The sequence below is a fragment of the Chinchilla lanigera genome, unplaced genomic scaffold (genome assembly GCF_000276665.1).
Source record: "Chinchilla lanigera isolate Chin_1 unplaced genomic scaffold, ChiLan1.0 scaffold00075, whole genome shotgun sequence".
In the NCBI taxonomy this organism is placed as follows: Eukaryota; Metazoa; Chordata; class Mammalia; order Rodentia; family Chinchillidae; genus Chinchilla; species Chinchilla lanigera.
The window spans coordinates 10,632,056-10,654,075 of record NW_004955476.1 but is presented as its reverse complement, the minus strand read 5'-3'; the positions used below and the strand labels follow the sequence as shown (position 1 = coordinate 10,654,075).

The 22,020-nt window shown below is 38.2% G+C and overlaps 1 protein-coding gene across 1 annotated transcript in view; it reads left to right on the top strand.

Annotated features, from left to right (window-relative positions):
* Positions 1-22,020, top strand: part of Ccdc73 (coiled-coil domain containing 73) — a gene marked incomplete at its 5' end in the record, with an annotated part of 113,814 nt that overhangs the window by 72,268 nt on the left and 19,526 nt on the right. The window contains 3 exon segments of the mRNA XM_013502982.1: positions 16,777-16,905; positions 17,381-17,440; positions 18,225-18,329. Coding sequence (XP_013358436.1) covers positions 16,777-16,905; positions 17,381-17,440; positions 18,225-18,329 — 294 coding nt within the window.

The following is a 22,020-nucleotide window of genomic DNA, read 5'->3' as shown; positions in this document are numbered from 1 at the left end:
TTTCTTAAAAATAGCAAGTCACCAAGAGAAATCAGTCCAGCAGCTGCTAGATTGTGCAAAGAAGAATAACATAAGATTGACTGGAGTCGATGAAAAAGCAGGAGATAACATAAATGATATAAAAAACCTATTCAGAGATGTCATGGCAGGAAACCCCTGAAAGGGAAAAAGAATTTGACATACAGATACAGATAAGTGGGGCATAGAGAACTATAATTAGCCATGTACAAAAAAATCTATAGCCAGGCACATCACAATCAAGATGCCAGGAATTGAACACAAGAATGGACTATTAAAAGCTGCTAGAGAAAAGAAACAAATCACCTATATAAAAGAATCACAGCTGACCTCTCAACACAAACCCTGAAGTCAAGGAGAAGCTGGAGTGAAGTATTTCAGGCCTTAAAAGACAACCTCCAACCCAGATTGATGTACCCCACAAAACTACCTTTCAAAATTGATGGAGAAATAAGATACTTCATGAAAAAGAACACTTGAGGGAATTCATGAACACTTAAACCAGCATTCCAAAATGTTCTTAAGGACCTTTTAGAAAGTAATAACAAGGACTACAACTCCATGAACCCCACCAGAAGGGATCTACCAGGAAAGGCAAACAAACAGAAGAGGAGCAAGAGGGGAGCCAACAACAGGAATTATAACATGATAAGTCAGGACATACCAGTTATAACCATCAATGTTAATGGTCTCAGTTCACCAATCAAAAGAAACAGACTGGCAGGATGAATCAAAAAACAAGATCCAACAATATGCTGCATATGAAAAACACATTTAATTCAAAAAGAAATTCATAGACTGAAAGTCAAAAGATGGAAATCAATATTCCATGTGACAGGAACCCAGAAAGAAGCAGGGGTAGCTATTCTATTTGCAGACAAAGTGAATTTCAAGCCAAGACTAATTAAGAGAGACAAAGAAGGTCACTACATCCTTGGGAAGGGAACCATCCAAGAGGAAGAGATAATAAATATATATACACCAAATACCAATGCACCCAACTATATAAATCAAATATTAATGGACATGAAACATCAAATAAGCACTAATACAATTGTATTGGGGGATCTCAATACTCTACTGTCTCAAAAAGACAGATCAACTAGACAAAAAAATCAACAATGAAATATTAGAACTGGACCAAACTTTTGAACAAATGGACTTAGTAGATATCTATAGAGTGTTCCACCCCTACAACATCAAGATACACATAGCTGCACATGGGATGTTCTCCAAAATAGAGCACATACTAGCTCATAGAACATACTTAAGTAAATGCAAATGAATTAAAGTTACCCCATGTATATCATCAGGCCATAGTGCAATGAAATTGGAAGTCAGTGGCAAAAGAAATCACAAGAACTTCATAAAGACCTGGAAATTACATAAGATCCTCCTGAACAACCAATGGGTCACAGATAAAGGAGAAATTAGACAGTTTCTACAATTAAGTAATAATGACAGTACAACATACCAGAACTTATGGGACACAATAAAAACAGTTCTATGAGGGAAATTATAGCAGTGAATACCCATATCAGGAAAACAGAATGACAGCAAATAAATAACTTACTGTTTAACCTCAAGCTTCTAGAAAAACAAAGCAGGCTGAACCCAGTGCACATACAGAGGAAGAAATTAAAAGATCAGAGCAGAAATTAATGCAATGGAGACTAAAATCAGTAGAAAGAATGAGTGAAGCAAAGAGTTGATTCTTTGAAAGATTAAATAATATAGACAAACCCTTAGCCAACCTTATCAAAACAGGAAAGACTCAAATCCACACAATTAGGAATGAAAAGGGTATAATCATAACAGACCTTGCAGAAGTCCAGAAGATCATCTGTATCTACCTCAAGAATGTGTACTCTAATAAAGTGGAAAATGCAGAAGAAATGAACAGATTCCTAGATACATATGAATTACCAGAGCTGAATCAAGAAGTTATAAAATCCTAAATAAACCAATATCAATCAATGAAATTGAAAATGTAATTAAAAATTTACCAAGAAAGAAAAGCCCAGGCCCTGATGGATTCACTGCTAAATTCTACAAGAAATTTAGAGAAGACCTGATACAACTACCTCTCAAACTCTGCCATGAAATTTAAAGGGAAGCAGTACTCCCAAATTCATTTCTGAAAGTAAGCATTACTCTGATGCCAAAACCAGAGAAGGACCCAACTAAGAAAGGGAACTACAGGCCAGTCTCCCTAATGAACATAAATGCAAAAATCCTCAATAAGATACTGGCAATCAGAATGCAGCAAATTATCAAGAAGATTACACACCATGACAAGGTGGGATTCATCCCAGGGATGTGAGGATAGTTCAACATGGTAAATCAATAAATGTAATACACAATATTAACAGAGACAAGGAGAAAAACCATATGATCATCTCAATAGATGCAGAAAAAGCTTTTGACAAAGTCCAGCACCCATTCATGATAAAAACCCTACAGGAAATTGGAATAGATGGTCTTTATCTCTGTCTGATAAAAGTCATCTATGATAAAGCAACAGCCAACATCATACTAAATGGACAAAATCTGATGAAAGCTTTCACTCTAAAATCAAGAGTAAGGTAAGGATGTCCACTGTCACCACTCTTATTGAATATAGTTTTGGAAGCTTTAGCTAGAGAAATTAGACAAGAGAAAGAAATAAAAGGAATAATGATAGGAAAGGAAGAAGTTAAATTATCATTATTCACAGATGACATGATACTCTACATAGAAGACCCCCAAAAACTCCACCAAAAGACTTCTAAATTTAGTAACCAAATTCAGTAGCATAGCTAGATACAAAGTCACCCCTCAAAAATTAATAGCATTCCTGTAAACGAATAACAAAGTCATGGAGAGAGAAATGAGAGAAATATCTTTCACAGTAGCACCCCAAGAATGAAATACCTAGGAATTAATCTAACACAGGAAGTGAAATACCTCTACATTCAAAACTGCAGTACTCTGAAAAAGGAGATTAAAGAGGATATCAGAAAATGGAAAAATATCCCTTGCTCTTGGGTAGGAAGAACCAACATAGTGAAAATAGTCATACTTTCAAAGTTGTTATATAGATTTAGTGCAATTCCTATCAAAATTCCAACAGCATATCTCACAGAATTAGAGAAAAAAAATCCTAAAATTCATGTGGGACCAGAAGAGACCTAGGAAGCTGAATTTTGCAGCAAATCAATGTACAGCTGCTGCACTTGAAGGGACAGTTGGAGGAGCTAAGCTTGCTGGCCCTCCTTTTTTTTTTTTTTAATTTTAAAAATAAAAGGAGGAAAACGTTAACAGACAGCCTTTCACAAAATAGCAAAAGGACAGTACAGACAATACAGAGTTACAAACAAGGTGGTAGGAAATTAACAATGCTTGTATTACATATTGATATCTTCAGAGTAGTTTCTCATGAAAGCAGAGACTTGCAATATTGATCAATCAAGGACTTATTGACAGTTTCTTTCAACAAAGAAGTAGAGGACAGTAGAACAACTATGTTAACTATCCTGTATATACATACATGCAAAATTTCTCCTTTCCCTTCTGTTTTCCCACATCTCAGTTGCCCTTTACCTTTGAGTGCTTTCCTATCATTTCACAATGTCTGTCATACCTCCTAGTTTAAATTACCTCTTTCAGGTTTTACACTAGTGAGACAATGTGGTGCTTGCACATGCAGGTCTGATTTATTTCACTTATGATGATGGTCTCTAGTTGTGACCATTTACCTATAAAGGCCTCGAGTTTTTCTTTATAGCTGAGTAATATTCCATTATATAAAAGTATCACAATTTTCTTATCCAATCCTCAGTGGATGGACATTTGGTTTGCTTCCACAATTTAGCAATTACAACTTGTGCTGCTATGAACATAGGTGCACATATATCGCTGTGATATGATGTTTTTAGATCTGGGGAAATACCCAGAAGGGGAATAGCTGGGTTGAATGGGACCTCTAGACCTAGTTTTCTGAAAAATCTCCAAACTGATTTCCACAGTGGTTTCACCAGTCTGCATTCCCACCAGCAGTGGAGAAGGGTTCCTGTTTCTCCATAGCCTCACCAGCATTTGTTATTGGTTGATTTCTTAATGCTAGCCATTCTTACTGGGGTAAGGTGGGAATCTCAGTGTTGTTTTAATTTTGCATTTCCTGAATGACTAATGATGTTGAACATTTTCTCATGTATTTGTTTACCAGTTGTATTTCATGATCTGAGAAGTGTGTATTCATCTCAGCTGCCCATTTTTGGATTGGGTGTTTGAATTTGGGGGGGCTGATATTTTTTAATTCTTTATATGTTTTAGATAGAAGCCCTTTGTCTGAGGGACAGTCAGCTAAAATTTTTTCCAAGTCTGTGGGTTTTCTTTTTACTCTGCTGGTGATTTCTTTAGATGTGCAGAAACTTCGGTAGAATGAGATCGCAGTTGTTGATTCTTTCAAGTGTTTTACGTGCAGTTTGGTTTTTGTTCATGAACTCTCTGCCTGCTCCTATGTCTTCAAGGTTTTTACTTTCTCTTCCAATAGATTTAGTGTTTCTGTTTTAATATTGAGATCTGTGAACCATTTTGACTTGAGTTTGGTGCATGGTGATAGACTTGGGTCTATTTTTGGTCTTTGGCAGGTGGCAAGCCAGTGTTTCCAGCACCATTTATTAAAGAGGCTATCGTTCTTCCAGTAAGTTTGTTTGGCCCCTTTATCAAAGATGAGGTGGCTGAGTGTGTTTGTGATTGTGGCTGTTTCTTCCAGTCTGTTCCATTGATCCTCAAGTCTGCTTTTTAGCCAGTACCAGGTTGACTTTATGACATTAGCTTTGTAGCATAATTTCAGGCCAGGGATTGTGATTCCACCTGACTTATCCTTGTTGCCCAGGATTGCTTTTGCTATTCTGGGTCTCTTCTGGTTCCAGATGAATTTAAGGCATGTTTTCTCGAGATCTGTGAGGTATGCTAATGGTAGTTTAATGGGAATTACATTGAATCTGTACAGCAGTTTTCGGAGTATGGCCATTTTCACATTGTTGGTTCTTCCTATCCATGAGCAAGAAATATTTTTCCATTTACTGAAATCTTTGATCTCTTTTTTCAGAGTACTGTAGTTTTCACTGAAGAGATCTTTTACTTCTTTTGTTAGATTGATTCCTAAATATTTCAATTTCTTGGATGTTATTGTGAAAGGTATGGTTTCCTTAATTTCTCTCTGTCTGTTTGTTGTTGTGTATAGGAATGCTATCAATTTTGGGGTGTTGACTTTGTATGCAGCTACACTGCTGAATTTGTTGATTAATTCAAGGAATCTTCTTGTGGAGTTTTCGGGGTCTTCCATGTAAAGTATCATGTCATCTGTAAATAGTGATAGTTTTACTTCTTCCTTTCCTATCCTTATTCCTTTTATTTCTCTCTCCTGTCTGATTGCTCTGGCTAGTGGTTCCAGAACTATATTGAACAGGAGTGGTGACAGCGGACATCCTTGTCTTGTTCCTGATTTTAAAGTAAAACCTTTCAGTTTTTGTCCATTTAGAATGATGTTGGCTGTTGGATTGTCATAGATGGCTTTGGTCAGGTTAAGGTAAAGACCATCTCTTCCTATTTTCTGTAGAGTTTTAATCATAAATGCATGTTGGACCTTGTCGAAAGCTTTTTATGCATCTACTGAGATGATGATGTGGTTTTTGTGTTTGGCTCCATTGATATGGCATATAACATTTATAGATTTGTGAATATTGAACCAACCTTGCATTCCTGGAATGAATCCAACTTGGTTGTGATGTATGATTTTCTTGATAATTTGCTGCGTTTTATTTGCTAGGATCTTATTGAGTATCTTTGCATCTATATTCATTAGGGAGGTTGGTCTGTAGTTCTCTTTCTTGGTTGGGTCTTTCTCTGGTTTTGGTATTAGTATTATGCTTGCCTCCAGAAATGAGTTAGGGAGAATTGCTTCCTTTTCAATTTCATTGAAGAGTTTGAGGAGGGTTGGTATTAAATCTTCTCTGAATTTCTTCTAAACTTCTGCTGTGAATCCATCAGGGCCTGGGCTTTTTTTGTTGGTAGGTTTTTAATCACTTTTTCAATCTAATGAGTTGATATTGGGTTGTTCAGGAATTTGATATCTTCTTGACTCAACCTTGGTAATTCATACATATCTAGGAATCTGTCCATTTCTTCTGAGTTTTCTATCCTATGGGAGTAAAGATTTTCAAAGTAGGTATTAATGATCTTCTGAATTTCTGTGGAATCTGTAGTAATTTCATCCTTTTCATTCCTTATTGCATGAAGCTGAGTTCTTTCTTTCCTTTGCTTGATAAGGTTGGCTAGGGGTTTATCAATTTTATTTATTCTTTCAAAGAACCAGCTCTTTGATTCATTTATTTTTTAGAGGGTTTTCTTTGTCTCTCTCCATTGCATTAATTTCTGCCCTAATCTTTATAATCTCCGCCCTTCTTTGGTCTTTGGGCCTGACTTGTTCTTCTTTTTCTAAAAGTTTAGGATGTAGCATTAGACTACTTATTTGATCTCTTTCTGTTTTCCTTATGTGTGAATTCACTGCTATAAATTTCCCTCTGAAGACTGCTTTCATTACATCCCATAGATTCTGGTAAGTTGTATTTACATTTTCATTTTTTGGTAGGTATTTTTTAATTTCCTCTTGAATTTCTTTTGTGACCCGTTGGTTGTTCAGGAGGTCGTTGTTTAATTTCCAAGTGTTTATGGAGTTTTTGGAGTTCCTTTTGTTGTTAATTTCCAATTTCATTGCACTGTGGTCAGATAATATGCACGGGACAATTTCAATTCTTTTGCATTTTGGAAGGTATGCTCTATGTGGCCCTCCTTCTTTATCAGCAGCTCTGGAGGGGCTGTGTGGAGCTGCCAAGACCTCTCAGAGCACAATTTGAAGACTGTTAACTAGATCCACTTATTATTTTTGTGGGTAGGGAAATGAAACACAAAGAGTAGACCCAAAGACCCAAAGAGGGTAGATCCAAAGGGATTCATTGTCAAGCAATTCACAAAAATGACCCTCCACTTACCCTCACTTTTTGTGCATGTTTGTAATTAGTAATATTCTAAATAACTTGTAACCTTTACGGTTTGCTGAAACTCTTCTTGTAATGGACATAGTGCAGCTTTTGTAATACCCTTCTATCTCAGATAATCTAAGCCAAATAATATCATTCTTCTCTTCATGGCACTGTTTGGTTCAAGCATGAGTGTGCAGGGAAGGGAAAGAGGATGAACAAAGGGAATTAAGACATATTATGTACACATAACAATTTCCCACAGGAAATGTAAACATTATGTACTTTTAAAATATACTGATAAAAAAAGAATTCATCCTTAGCCACTTCGAACAAACAATACATAGTTCAAGGAAACTTTCTGCTTTCTCTTTAAAAAGAATCCTGGGATGAGACAGTGACTGTGTGACACTTGGATTGGCTTCTTGTTACTGGTCCAAGGAAGAAGAGTCCCACAAATGGAAAATGGACCAGTTAAAATTATTAGTCTTTGGTGACCTACACGGAGTGCCCAAATCAGCCAATACCATGGCCTGCCAGCTGTGGGCTCCCTGCTGTGTGAGAGTAAATTTCCTCATTTAGTGGTTTAGTTATGGTTTTCTGGTACTTGTACCCAGAGTGTCTTAACTGGTATTTTGACATTGTGTTTTTATAGAATATTGAATTTTGTACAAAATGATAGATTTCAAGATTTAAAATGGAAACATAAAGGAGGTTTAAATCATATAATTAGTTTTATGACATCTGTGTAAAAGTGGACCAGGTATTCTTCTGGTCTTCAGGTATCCCGACAAATTCCTCTCACTCCCTGACTGTTTTTCTCATTTCTCCAAAAGTCTACCCTACAGTGTCTGTTCTCTTTTCGTAGTTTTTCTTTCAATGAGGATACCCAGTATTCTCTAATTCAACCATTCAGTTCATGTGGGTGTCACATATATATATTTCATATTCTGCCTCTGATTTCTACACACACACACACACACACACACACAGCTTTGCTTTTTTGCTTGAACTGCCTCAAACTCCTGGGCTCAAACCCTTCTCCTGCCTTAGCCTCCCAAGTAGCTGGGACTAGAGGTATGCATCACTTGTAAGCTCCTCAGTTCCATATCTTCACCTGCCTGTAGGTTGTCTCCTCTGTGTCTTTAGCTCTGACTTGTGGCCAGTCACGTACTGCCTTCTTCACTCCCCATCCTCCAACCCGCAAAAAACTCCTACAGCTCTCTTTGCCCAAAGAAACCATCTCGCGCACTGGAAAGTGAGTCATCCCTGGTGCCCTGAAACGTCATCTGGGAATTCTTCATGGGCTGCTTTTATAATTTAAAAAATAGAATAGTGACAGCCTATTACTCGGGCTTAATGATTTGTGTTTTGTTGGTTTTTCTTAGTGGTGATGGGTACCAAGGACAGATTTCAGGGCCTTGTGCCTGCTGGGTGAGGACCCTGACACTGAGCTGCATTGCAGCTCTCTTTAGGCTTTCTTGAGTGCCTGTCTCAGAACTTTCTCTGTCTGTGTGGTCTTAAATAAGAACAAATATTTCATCATTTCAGTGAAGGGAACTTTCCATTTTTACCTTTTGGTCTTCACATTGCACGGTCTGCCTTTTCATTTCCTCTAGCATTACCTAAACACTCTGAAATATCTTTGAATTATCTTTTTTCTTCATTCTCTTTTTTCAGTCTATTATATATTTCTGTAGAATGTGTCATATTTTCCATCCTCCATTTTCAATATTATAGACACATCATCTCATGCCTGGATTAACATAGTAGCCAGATTTCATTCATTCTTTTTCACAAACTAACTTTACTGAGATACTGGTTTTATGTATTGCTTCCATGCACCTGGAACACAGTAGGTACTTGGCATATGCAGAAGGAGTGCTAGATTGAGTAGTTCTCCTTTGCCTGCCAAATCAGTCCCAGACTTCTTTCCCTGGCTTTCCAGAGCCTCCATGGTTTGGCCCATTCTACCTTTCAGCATCATTTCCTGCTACTTCTTACAACATCTTCCATTTTAATTTAGTATTATTCATAGTTCTCCCTGCCTTTTTGCTTTCCTCCTGGAAACCTTGAAATGCCTTCTCTCAATTTAGTTGTATTAAACAGAATTGAGGCAGGAAAGAGGTGGCACATTGGAATTGGTAACTGAGAAAAGTGTAAGGAAAAGTTATTTACATAATTGGGGGAAAAGTCAAAAGAAACCAACATGGGGATGATGAAATACCCAAGGGATAAAAGTGGTGGGGGAATGATTACCACACCTACCCCTTAAAGAGGGAATTAAGCCGATGCTAGGTGGAGATAACTGTCGCTTAGGCAGAGAAGAAAGCCACAGATCAGAGCTGAGACTTGGTAAAGATAGAATACCTTTGCCAGATTGTGGTCAAGTGGGGAAGCAACTGCGAAGAATCCTGTTTCCTTCTCTTCCTAGTCTATGGGTGCCTCCCACAAATTACCTAGGAGCCAGAGGGCAGAGAAGATTTGCTATAACCAGAGATCAGCCACACAGGGCACAAGGCAGTGTGGAGAGAGGATGGGAAGTGAGTCAGAAGAGAGAAGACGGATACTCAGCCTATTGCTTATCCTCAAGACCTGTCTCCTTCCTCCAGATTTCTTTCAGTACTTTAATGCATGCTGACTGCTATTTTTATACGATGTTGAGTTGCTCGCTTTTCTGAGAATAGAGCTGTATCTCTTGATCCTCTTCACTGCTTCAGCAGTCCTTTATTGTAATACCTATACCCAAGGCGGTGTGTCAGCTAAGACCACTGAGTTCTTTTTTCTGGATCTGAGCTGGGGCTAAGATATTACTGGGTGGGTTTTTGTCCAGGTGGCTGAGGCTGTGTAACACGTAGAATGCTGAGGTATCAGCAGCCCTGTGTCCTGATGCTCCTGTTTCACTTTCCTTCACACCGTACTCTTGGGCTTCCTCCAACCTCGGCTGACTGCACTGTACTTCTCAGTCTTCTCCAACCTGTGAATGCTGCAGTCCTCAGGACTCAGTCACTTGTCATTTTCTGTCTTCTAATAACTTGTTCTCATAGCTTTAAATGCCATTTAGAGAATTAAATAAAAATTTGTATGTAGAAAAATATTTGTTTTAGAAAAAACAGAAAATACTAATCAGCTGAGTGAAAAAAATAAAAATTTTCTGTAATCTTACCATTCTATCCTATCAGCTTTTTCTGCTAGCAGAGAGTTTATTGCTTATGTAAGTCTTAAAACCTTTACAAATTGAAGTATGTTAGTCAGGATTCTTCATTGCAAGCTCAGGCAGCAAAGGAATGTACTAGAAGAATGTTAATGACACAGGCTTGAAAAATGACTGGGACAAGGGAGGCTATGCCTGTCCAAGACCACAGCATGAGGCCAGGTCTGTAGCTGGCTGCTGTGTACTCCAGCTCGCAACATCTGGCTGGCACTAGTAGGCACTGGTGCCACTAGTGCAGGGGTTTCACTATTGCCCGAAGAAGCTGGGAGTTACTATCATGGCCTTTGCTGTCTACAACAGAGGGATTTGCAATCATTCTTGTTCTTTGTAATACTAAAGTCTGATACAATGTGCAGGCAGGCGAATCTGATTAGCAGTCTGGCCTTATGCTTACAAAGCAATGATCTCACAGTTTGGCTTCTCTAGTGTGAGGTGAGCTCTTATAAGGAGAGTTCTTCCAAAATACAAAGGAAGCTTAGATGCTATACAGACAAGACTGTAAAAAATCAGATCCCTGAGCACTTAATAGAATCCATATACACGGACAACTGTATGATCGGTAGCACACTAATTCAGAAGTTGATATGTCAGAATTTTAATATGTTTGATTGATATCTGCTCACCTGAATAGACATACAGTTGACAGTTATTTTTCTAAAATGCACATCTTAAGTCATTCTGCTACTAAATCCTTCAGTGGTTAATTCCCCATTGTCTCTAGGATAAAATTAAAGCTCTTTAGCTTTAAATATGAATTAAGTTTTTATTGCTGGGAGGAACATAGTATGTGACACCCCCAACTTAACGGTTTACCCGGAGCATCACTTGGGCAACACATTTGTTTGTGTGCTGACTATCCCAAGTGTTGCATGGGCAGGTGTTATTTCAACCAGTGATTCTTGTTTGCATGAGATACCTTGTACGTCTGTTTATTGATTTTATATCAACTATTTTTGCATACTTTTTATTTAGAACATTGTATTTGCCTTTGATGTTTGTGTCTAGTGAAACCTAATAATAAGCTCTGGTTATTTTCTTTTACTAATTCATGTTTATTTTAGTTGTGAAAAATAACCTGTAATTTTGTAATACAGTCCATAAAACTCTTACCATAAGTACATTCAATATACTTTTTATACTTCCTCAGAACTCAGTGATATTCTTTTACAATACAAAATGGACACATTTAGCACACAGACAGAATAGGGGGAAGTGCCAAAAGATCCACAAAAGAAAAAACTGAAAAAGGGAGAAACGTTAGCATATCAGAGAGGAAAAGTCTGTGTTATGAAATTGAAAGACAAAAAGACATCTCCTTATCATCATCTGTTCATAACACAGAAGTGGGGGCAGGGGATATAGCTCAACAACATAAGTACCTGCCTGGCACATGCAAGGTCCTGAGTTCGATTCCTGGTACCCGCCCCCCCCCCAAAATAACTCATAATACAGAAGTGATAGAACTTGAAAGAAGACACAAAATCAAAAAAAATTCCAATAGTGATCAATGATTATAATAATTCTTTTTTTTTTTTTTTTCTCCGGTACCGGGAACCGAACTCACGACCTTGCGCTTGCCAGGCAGGCACTTTTGCCACTGAGCTAAATCCCCAGCCCCTGATTATAATAATTCTATGGGTGGTATTGACAGAGTTGATTAACATCATATTATCTAACAAGCTATCCTGTAATCAAAAAGCAAAGAAAAATATTATTATATAATATTTGTGCACCTTCTGGACCAAACAGTATGGAACTTGCTTGTTATTTATTCAAAACAAGGGAGTTCAAAAAATCATTTACAATGTAGATTATGTCGAATAGACCTAATAATTGAAACATGAGGAATAGCAAAACACTAACCAGGATGTCCATCATCAACATTTTCACTATTACATTTCATGAGTAGACATTTTATTGAAATTATACTACCCACAGAAAAGAGAGAAGATCAATACAACAGTGTGAAGTGTGTTGTTCAAAGAAAGACAATAATGCAAAAGGAATTCAGAAAGAGACTACATACTGCTGTCCAGATTGTAATGTTGTATTGTGTATTGAATGTTTTAAGATATACCCTACACAGAAAAATTACTGAATAATATTTTTTTAGACAGCCTGGTTGTAGTACAGGCTGGCCTCGAACTTGCTTATGTAGCCTAGGCTGGCCGCGAATTCACAGTGATCCTCCTGAGTGGTAGGATTACAGGCACGTGCTACCATGTCCAGCTGAATAAATTTGATAAAATTGTCATTTTAATATTTTCTGTTACGTTATCTTACAAAAATTAATGAAAAATATGCAATTTTTGGTCATCTTGTATTCAAATAGTTGGTTAAAGGAGGAGAGATTTAATTTGGCTTACAGTTTCAGAGAGTTCAAGGTCAGCTGGCTTCAAGGCAAGAACATTATGGTGAAGGATGTGGTGGAGCAGAGTCATTTAGTTCATGGCAGGTGGAAAGCAGAGCAGGGAAACAGTGCCGGAGAGGAAGAGTTGAAGGACCAGACACAGGCCCCAATGTCACACCTCCATGACCCAGCCAGACACACCCAGAAGTGTGCTCCACCAATCCCTGGGACAGATCCCAAAGCCAGTCCACATTGACGCGTCCCACCCCTTGTCACTTTGTAACACAAACAAATGTTTTTAAACCATTCTTAATCTCCCAATAAAGATAATACTCAGCTTCTACTTCTACCTAACATAACACAGCTTTGCTGAATATAACTAGAAACACAACAATCCCTTCCCAAAGTCTCAACATTTCCAGTATTTTTCAAAAGTCAAAGGGAAACCCCCTTTTGATTTTTTTGTTTGTTTGTTTGTTTGGTTTTTTTTTTTTGGCGGGGGTGTACCAGGAATTGAATTCAGGACCTTGCACTTGCCAGGCAGGCACTTGTGCTGCTGAGCTACATCCCCAGAAAGCCCCTTTTGAGACTCAAGGAAAACTGTTAATTGTTAATAACGAAAAAAAAAAAAAAAAAAAAAAAAAAGTTAAAGTAATATCTCAATTCACAAATGCATCTGTTTGTGAACGAGTCAGTTCACAAATAGAAGCATTTTGCCTTCATTTGCGGAGTTCATAAATGATGAACATGATCATGACCATCTTCTCAACATGAACCTATGCAGCTGTCTTCCCCAGAACTGTGGAATGAATTAAGTTCATGAACCAAGGTACCACTGTACATCATCTCCAGGTACAGTGTCATAAGGTAAACATTCTCATTCTAAAAGGGAGGAAGAAGAGGATAGAAGAGAAGGGCCAAGACAAGGCTAAAAACCCAGAAGGACAAACATCAAGTCCTGTAGCTCCATGTCTGGCATCTGAGGCACATAATGATAAAACAACTTCCAAAGGGCTTGGGTACCCCATCCCTGTGGCCTTGCTGGTTGCAACCCATGTGGCTTCTCTCTTGGGCTGGGTCCACTCACAGCCTACAGCTTTTCTTGGCCAATGTTCCACATTCATGGCATCTCTGACTTTCTGGGGTTTCCACTGTACCTTCAACTTCATTCCCACAGCTTCGCTCACAGCCCTTGCAGGAGCTCCTTGCTTGGCTTTTCAGGCCTTCCTATGAAATATTGGTGGAAGCCTCTATGACCTCACAATTCTTGCAACCTGCATGCTGATAAAACTTGCATCATATGGATAATGCCAAGATCTGCTACTAGCTTGAGCAATAGCCAGGACCCCTTGTACCTTGGCTGCAGCAACCTCTGAGTATTTGGATGGTGAAATGAATCCTGTGAAGGTAATTCTTTAGGAGGCCTTTTTTGAGCAAGGGCCACAGGGACTTTTTTCTCAAATGAAAGGTTTACACTTTTGCACCCTTGAGCCTGGAATAAATGGTGTCTTGCTGATTCTTAGGATGCCCTCGAGTTCCTAAGATGCCCTTGAGGCATCTTTCTTCTCGTCCCTGAACAAAATACTTGATTTCTTTTTAATGGTGCTAGTCTCTCCAGCAACTACACCTCTTTGGGTCTTCACATGTGGTTCTTGACCAAAATTAAAGTCTTTCAATTTTTTTTGTGTTACCTTTTACCCCTGAGTGTCACTATAAATCTGACTAAAAGAAGCCAGAAGAACCATTGCCATAACCTGAATTTTGAGGGGTCTTATAGTGTTCTCTGCCAGATTAATTAATCCACTGCAAATTTATGACCACCAAACCAGCACTCCAAAATGTTTTGAAGGAAATTCTAGAAAGAGATAACAAGGACTACAGCTCTGTGAACCCCAACAGAAGGAATCCACCAGGCAAGGCAAACAGTTAAACAAGGGAGGGGAGAGGAACCAACAATAGGAAAATAACATGACAATACATACCAGTTATAGCCATCAACATTAATGGCCTCAATTCACCAATCAAAAGACCCAGACTGGCAGAATGGATCAAGAAACAAGATCAAACAGTATGCTGCATACAAAAACCACATTTCATTAAAAAAGAAATTCATAGGCTGAAAGTCAAAAGATGGAAATCAATATTCCATGTGACAGGAACCCAGAAAAGAGCAAGGGTGGCTATTCTATTTGCAGACAAAGTGAATTTCAAGCCAACACTGATTAAGAGAGATAAAGTCACTACATCCTTGTGAAGGGCACCATCCAAGAGGAAGAGATAACAATAATAAATATATATGCAACAAATACCAGTACACTCAACTATATAAAACAATATTAATGGACATGAAAAATAGATAAGCACTAATACAAATCTATTGGGGATCCAAATAACCCACTGTCACAAAAAGACAGATCAACTAGACAAAAAATCAGCAATGGAATATTAGAACTGAACCAAATGAGCAAATGGACTTAGTAGATGTCTACAGAGTGTTCCACCCTACAATATCATAATATACACTCTTCTAAGCTGTACATGGGATGTTCTCCAAAATAGAGTACATACTAACTCATAGAACATGCTTAAGTAAACACAAATGAATTGAAATTATCCCATGAATATTATCAGACCATAGTGCAATGAAATTGTGAATCAGTGACAAAAGAAACCAAAAGAACTTCATAATTAATCCACGACCTTTAATATGAAGCCTCCTGCAAAGTCTCAGGACAAAATGCAGACAAATTTTCTGCCACAGTGTCAGATACATGGCTGCTAGTCCAACTGCCAGTGGAGTCCCTGTTCCCATCTGAAACCTACTGAGCCTGACTTTTACTGTCTGCATTCCTGTAAGCATTCTGGTTTTATGAGCTCTAGCCAGAGCCCCTATCAGGCTCTGCTTACAGCATTCTCTGGCTTCTCTAGTTTGCATCTCCAAATCTTCTCAAGCAAATTAGTTCCAAAGGCTTCTAAACCAAGTGGTCAGGTTTAGTCATGACAGTGACCTCACTTCTCAGGTACCAATTTTCTGCACTAGTTTTTTTGCCACTAGGATACAATACCCAACACCCAAAACTTACTTGTCTCACAGTTTTAGAACTTTTTGTCCAGTTTGGCTGGCTCCATGGCAAGAACCTTGTGGTGGAACAAAACTGCTTAGTTCATGGCAACTGGGAAGCACACAAAGGGAACAAAGCCAGGGAGGAAGGGGTGAGGGGCCAGACATGGACCCCAAGGACACACCTCCATGACCCTGAGACACACCCAGAAGTGTCCTCCACCATACTCCAGGGCACAACCCAAAGCCAGTCCATGTTAAAAATCCCCAACAACCACAAGATACATACCGCTTTCAATTGTTGAATCCTGCTAGATATTTCTAGCCACAGATACCAATATTGCCTTTCTTCCCATGTGAAAACATGTTCGCTCCAGCCATATATTATTCCTGTTTTCCTGAAAAATACTATACATTCATGTTTCTATGCCTTTATGCATGCAGAACATTTTGCCTTGGGTGTCTATTCCTTTTTTGTCCTCTTTGCAAACTTATCTTCAAAGGCTCAGTTCAAATATCATATTTTCATGCAAGAGATTCTTGATGCGTGCAACTGAACTCTTTCTTTCCTTATGCTTATACATTCCTGCAATATAGCACTCATCACATTATATTGCAATTATGTAATTTTTTTTAGATGCTAGTGAACTTGGGAATTTAGAATGCTTTATTATCATCTTATGTCAGACGTTTATTGAATAAGTAATAAATGAAAACATCCTACTTCTGGTTTGCTGGCTTATTAGCTAGTCCACTCTTAAGTTCCAAGGTCATGCATTCTACCCACATGCAGTTGGCCTTGTGTGCATGTTTGTGCATACATGCATGCATATGTGTGTGTGGGTGTGTGTGGGTGTGTTTAAAGATGGACTTTGAGTCAGGCGTGGTGGTACATGCCTGAAATCTCAGCACTCAGAAGGCTGAGGCAGGAGGATCACAGTGAGTTTGAGGCCAGCCTGGGCTCAAGTGATTTCAGGGTCAGCCTGAACTACATAGCAAGACCCTGTCTCCAAAAAACAAAACAGATGAGCTTTGAAACTGTCAGCACAGTTCCTTGCTTTTATGAAATATTTACAGTGAATCTTGTGTTTATGTTTCTCATATTAAGGAACTAAAAAAAGCAGCTTCAGAGTTGATAAAGTCCAAGGTCACATGTGAATATAAGATGAGAGAAGAAAATATCAATCTGACAATTAAAGAACAGAAATTTGAAGAACTTCAAGAAAGACTCAACATGGTATTTACTTAAATGAATTTGTTTATAAAATTAATATTTTAAAATATTTTAAAATTTACAGGAATTTCAGGATTATAACAAAATGTTCCTTCTTTGTAAATTAGTATCCTTAATGTACAGTAAAAATATTAATTTAGTACCATAGTAAATATATATTAGTTATATAGCTAATATACATAGTTATCATAATATAGAGTTAATATGCATAGGAACATATATTACTACATACTTAATATATGTAGTAAAAAGCCAAGGTATGGTGAATCTACTTCTAACAATTGATTTTTGCCATTAGCAATGGAAAATTCATAGTTTTAACTCTCTATTGGGTCCTATATCTTTGTCAGCTCACTGTAGCCACAAATAAACATGGGTACTGTGGAGCAGTAATAAGTCATGGCACTCAAATTGACCACTGAGTTGTAAAATTTGGTAAATTTTATGTAACAAATTTGATTTTATTTAAATTTTTAAGGAATTGGAATTAAATAAGAAGCTTAATGAAGAGATTGTCAGTATTCAAGAAGAGAAACAGGTAAGCAATCGTCAGACACTTTGGAATCCAGTAACTATTTTTAAAAATCAGCTACAGTGTGGGAAATAAATAAATTAAATAATAAATGAAATCGTGCCTACCCAAGTCAATGTGTGGCATGTAGTAAGTAAAGGATATTGAGTGGACATAAGTATATTTTTAGCTGGTCACTTACACATAGTTTTTTAAAAATGGAGGATTTTTTTCCTTTTTTCAGACTAGTGGTATCCTAAAAGGTAATTACTGAAGTGTATTTATACATTGGGCATGCTTTTTTTGGACATTATTTTCTCATTTTAATCTGTTTGATGTTTATAATTGTCATGTCTTTTAAAGACTGTGTGAAAGAGAACTATTTTTCTTTCTCTTCTGCTTTTCCTCTATGTATTTCATGATATCTTGTCCATTATAACATTTTATATTACAGCCTGTATAACATTTTAGTAGAGATATATTTGGAATCTGGCGGGTGGCAAGCCAACAAAAGTTTATTTTAGTGTTGAATTTTTCATGTTCTTTAATAATATCTTTGAATCTTAGGATTTAAAGAACAGTTAATATTTAAGTGATTGTTGGGAATAGTGTTTGTAGGAAATCATGTAGCAGAGATTATTTTGGATATTAAACTATAAAATGTGCCATTAGTTTAATATAAAATATTAAAATTAAACTATAAAGATAATGGGTTAAGAAACTAGAAAACATGTATGAAAAATGAATTTAGAAACATCCTACTGTATTAACATTTTAAAAATTGATACACCATATTTATATATTTTTGAAGGATATCATCATTTCTTTTCAACATATGCAGCAGTTGCTTCAACAACAAATTCAAGCTAATACTGAAATGGAAGCAGAATTGAAGGCGCTAAAAGAAAACAATCAGGTTTTATGCATATTGTTTTATTATATTTGTCTAATGAGTGTCCCCTGAATAGGTGTATTGTTCCATCTAGTTTTGTCAAGGTCATTTTGAATTTTAGTGGTGAGAGACCTGGGATATAGCTCAGTGGCACAAGCGCCTCCCTGGCAAGGTCCTAAGTTTGATTCCCAGCATAAAAAAAAAAAAAAAAAAGAAGCTTAGGGGTAAGGTAACAGACTCTTTCATCAAATTTTAGTATCAGTGTCTTAAGTAATGAACATTGTTTTTATATTTAAGTAGGTAGTTAAATATTAAGCTTTATCAAGTATCTGACTTCATTTTATGACAACTGAATGGGGGTTTTTCTTTGTCTTGGGATTGTCGCCAAGGTCTAAAACTGAAACTAGAAGGTAAAAATGTCAGCCACATTTTAAAAGGGCAGTTAGCTAGCTCTTAGAAGTTTGGGGGCAGCTCTGTCTTTACGGGAGTGTAACAGAACTGGCATTGTTACTGCAGTGACCCCATTTCCTCTTACCAGTATACATAAAAAGTGGTTGGGAAGGGGAAGACAGGATGGTCACCGATATTTTGGGAGTGTAGTGTTAAGACGGAGATGCTAATGGAGGGGGATGAAGCTGAGTCTATGGGAAAATCCTTTGGAAGACTGAGGCACAGGAAGTGGAGCCTGCTGCCCTGTTCCTTGGATGGATGCATGGGATGCTGTAGTACAGAGAAGGTCCACTCTGGTGATGCCAGTAGACCAAATGTGGGAAGTTCACATGGAGGAGCGTGGCATGTTTTTTAGGTTTGGAAGCTTATGAAGAACAGGTAGATGATGCCAAATTCTGGCCTAAAAATGTCAAGGAGGAACACTGAGGAGCAAGGCTCGAAGTACCGTATGCTTGTTCCAGCACCAGATGGCCCTGGAAGGGTGCACAAGACAGAGCCTCAGTGGTTCTTGGCCCACATGAAGGAACACAGAGACCAGAAGAGGGGCAGGAACTGCCATAAGTGCCGTGGGCCAAGGTCTGGAATGTCCCACTCAGGAGGACCTGGGGCATGTGCAGTAGAGTGGCCAACGGAAGATACTTCTGCATCTCTGAGAGGTTCTTGGTACCGGGGAGCAGGACAAAGCTGACCATTTCTCATGAAAGGCACAACCTCCTGCCCCATGGAGGGACTGCTAGCACCTAGACCTCACTGGTACATCGTCGTCAGTAGGGACGGTGTCAGCTTCCTTGATATTTATGTTCATCATCGTCAGTAGGGACCGTGTCAGCTTCCTCAATGTGTATCTTTGAATTTGTTGTATAAGTTGTCTGATGGGACCTGGAGCACGCGTGGGAGGCTTGGAGCCTCAGCTCTGGCATCGTCTTGTGTGTTGCCTCCTACTCTTGGTTCTTCGCTGCTGGCCGTTCTACCCTCTGATGCCCTGGATCCAGCCTGATCTCCTTTGTGATGCTGCTGCAGGTTGGCTGCACATTTGTTGGGTTGCTCTATGTATTTCCCCCTGTGCAGAGAACCAGGCACTACATGGAAAATACAAAGATGTATGAGAGAGACAGAGAGAGAGAATTTTTTTAGAGCCCTCTCTAAAGAAACACATAATGTATCCAAATTCTTTATTAGTAGCTGTCATAAAGAGCATCTGCTAATCCACATAAAGGAGTTGGAACGTAGATATTTTAGGGTGAGCAATATATTAGAGATTGGCTAATCCAACCATTTCATGGTGAAATAGAGACCTAGAAAGTGCAAGCAATGTTATTCAAGGATTAGTCAATGTTATTCACTCATAATTAGTGGCAAACTGGCATTAGATTTTTGTCCTATTTCTAAGCCAGCACTAGGTCTACAACACTGTATCATTAAGATATTTTTTCCTAGATATGTGAGAGCTTTCGATTTGGTTAGATCAGCCATACTAAGACTACATACAGCTTTTAAATTACCTCCTCATGAGCTCTAAGTGCAATGCTTATGTATTGAATTTTACAGAGCCTAACGTAGCCATGAATATATAGTTATGTTTTTCTTTGAGTTAACAATAGCTGTAAATATGGTCCTACGTTCTTTTTAACTATGACTACCAATATCTCAGGTACTTCAGATGCCTTTCTCTTTAATTATCACAGTTATTACCTGCTGTTTGATAGTATATAAACTACATTTCATATAGTAGTATTTCAAGGTATCATCAAAAATAGGATTGTTGCTTTAGTTTGATAAGTAAGGACATTAAAATACCATCTGTCATCACTATTATTTTATAAAAGAACATCAAAAATATGTTAAGGATATAATCTCATAATAAAGGACAGTTCTTTGTAAGAAAAGTCATCTGTTGACCTTATATTGACATTTTTTTGTCACGGACTAGTGGAACTCTTGTTATGGATCAACACTTGTCTGCAGACTGGTGTCTGCGAGCCCCTGATATATAGCATAACAAAATATGAGTGTCAGACTCTTGCTAAGGGTTGGGCTGCGCGGGAATGCAGTTTTCTTGAGGAGCATTCTGATTCGGCCTGTACTGAAAGGGTCATTACTCTTGGTCATGGCCAGCTGTTTCTTCATTGCTCTGCAGTCACACTGTCCTCTTACTTTTTAGTAGTAAATCTTAGCACAGAGACCTAAATTCTCACAATAGAAAACATTTTCTACTGTGAATTAAACGTATTTACAAGCATAGTTATCGTCCTATAGTCATAGTATTAAGAATAAAAATTTACTTAGTTTATTCCTGTAGGTATAACCTTAATAAGTCTTAACCAGCAGAGTTTACTCAGGTTTTTGTAGATTGAAGCATGAACAGATGGTTTTATTTTGACCTTGCACAATATCCTTTTTTTCACAGATGGAGTTCAGATTTGTTAATTCAGTTGCAAATAGTACCAAATAATTTACTGGGAGAATACAAACTCCATGAGGACAGCAACATAGTCACCGATGTAGCATAGGACAATAAAATAGTGCCCAGCACACATGGAGGCATATCAAGTTGTATTAAAGGAATGAATGGTGAGTGGTGAGTGCACTTACACTCTTCCCCAGTTTAGATAGGATCTGGTCCACGCTCTGGTTAAACAGTGCTGTGGGACTGACCCACATCCACTTCTGCCTCCTTCTGAAACTGCTATAAAATGACATTAATAAGTCCACAATGACAAGGAAATGGGAGAGAAAATAATAAAAATAAAGTTTTAAAAGTGAGAACCAGATGGACAATGGGTAATTTATTTTTCACATAAACTAAAATAGAAATATAAGTCAAACATGCAGAAATGGTGGCTAGAGATGTGGCTCAGTGATAGAACCCTTGCCTAACATACTTAAGATCCTAGGTTCAATCCCCAGCACAACACAACAAAACAAATAGACAAATAAAACTATCAGAGTCAGGAACTGCTACCATGTGGGTCGAGAAGGAGGGTTTGCAGTGGAAGCCCCAAACTGGGCGCTCTATCTAAGAGGCCACTGCCACCCTGATTGTCTTCCCTACCCTGCACAAAGAGGCCCTGCCCCTCCTACTTAGCTGAAGATGGTGGGGCGGGGGCTATGGTGGGGAGTCTGAGAGCCCGCTGAGGCTGGGAGGTGCGCAGGGTGTGCGGGGACAGCTTGCAGTGATGAGAGCTGGCCGCGGGAGACTGAGGAAGCTTGTGGCTTGGCTGTGAAAGAATGTGGGCTTGAAACTGACCTGATGGGAATATTTAAC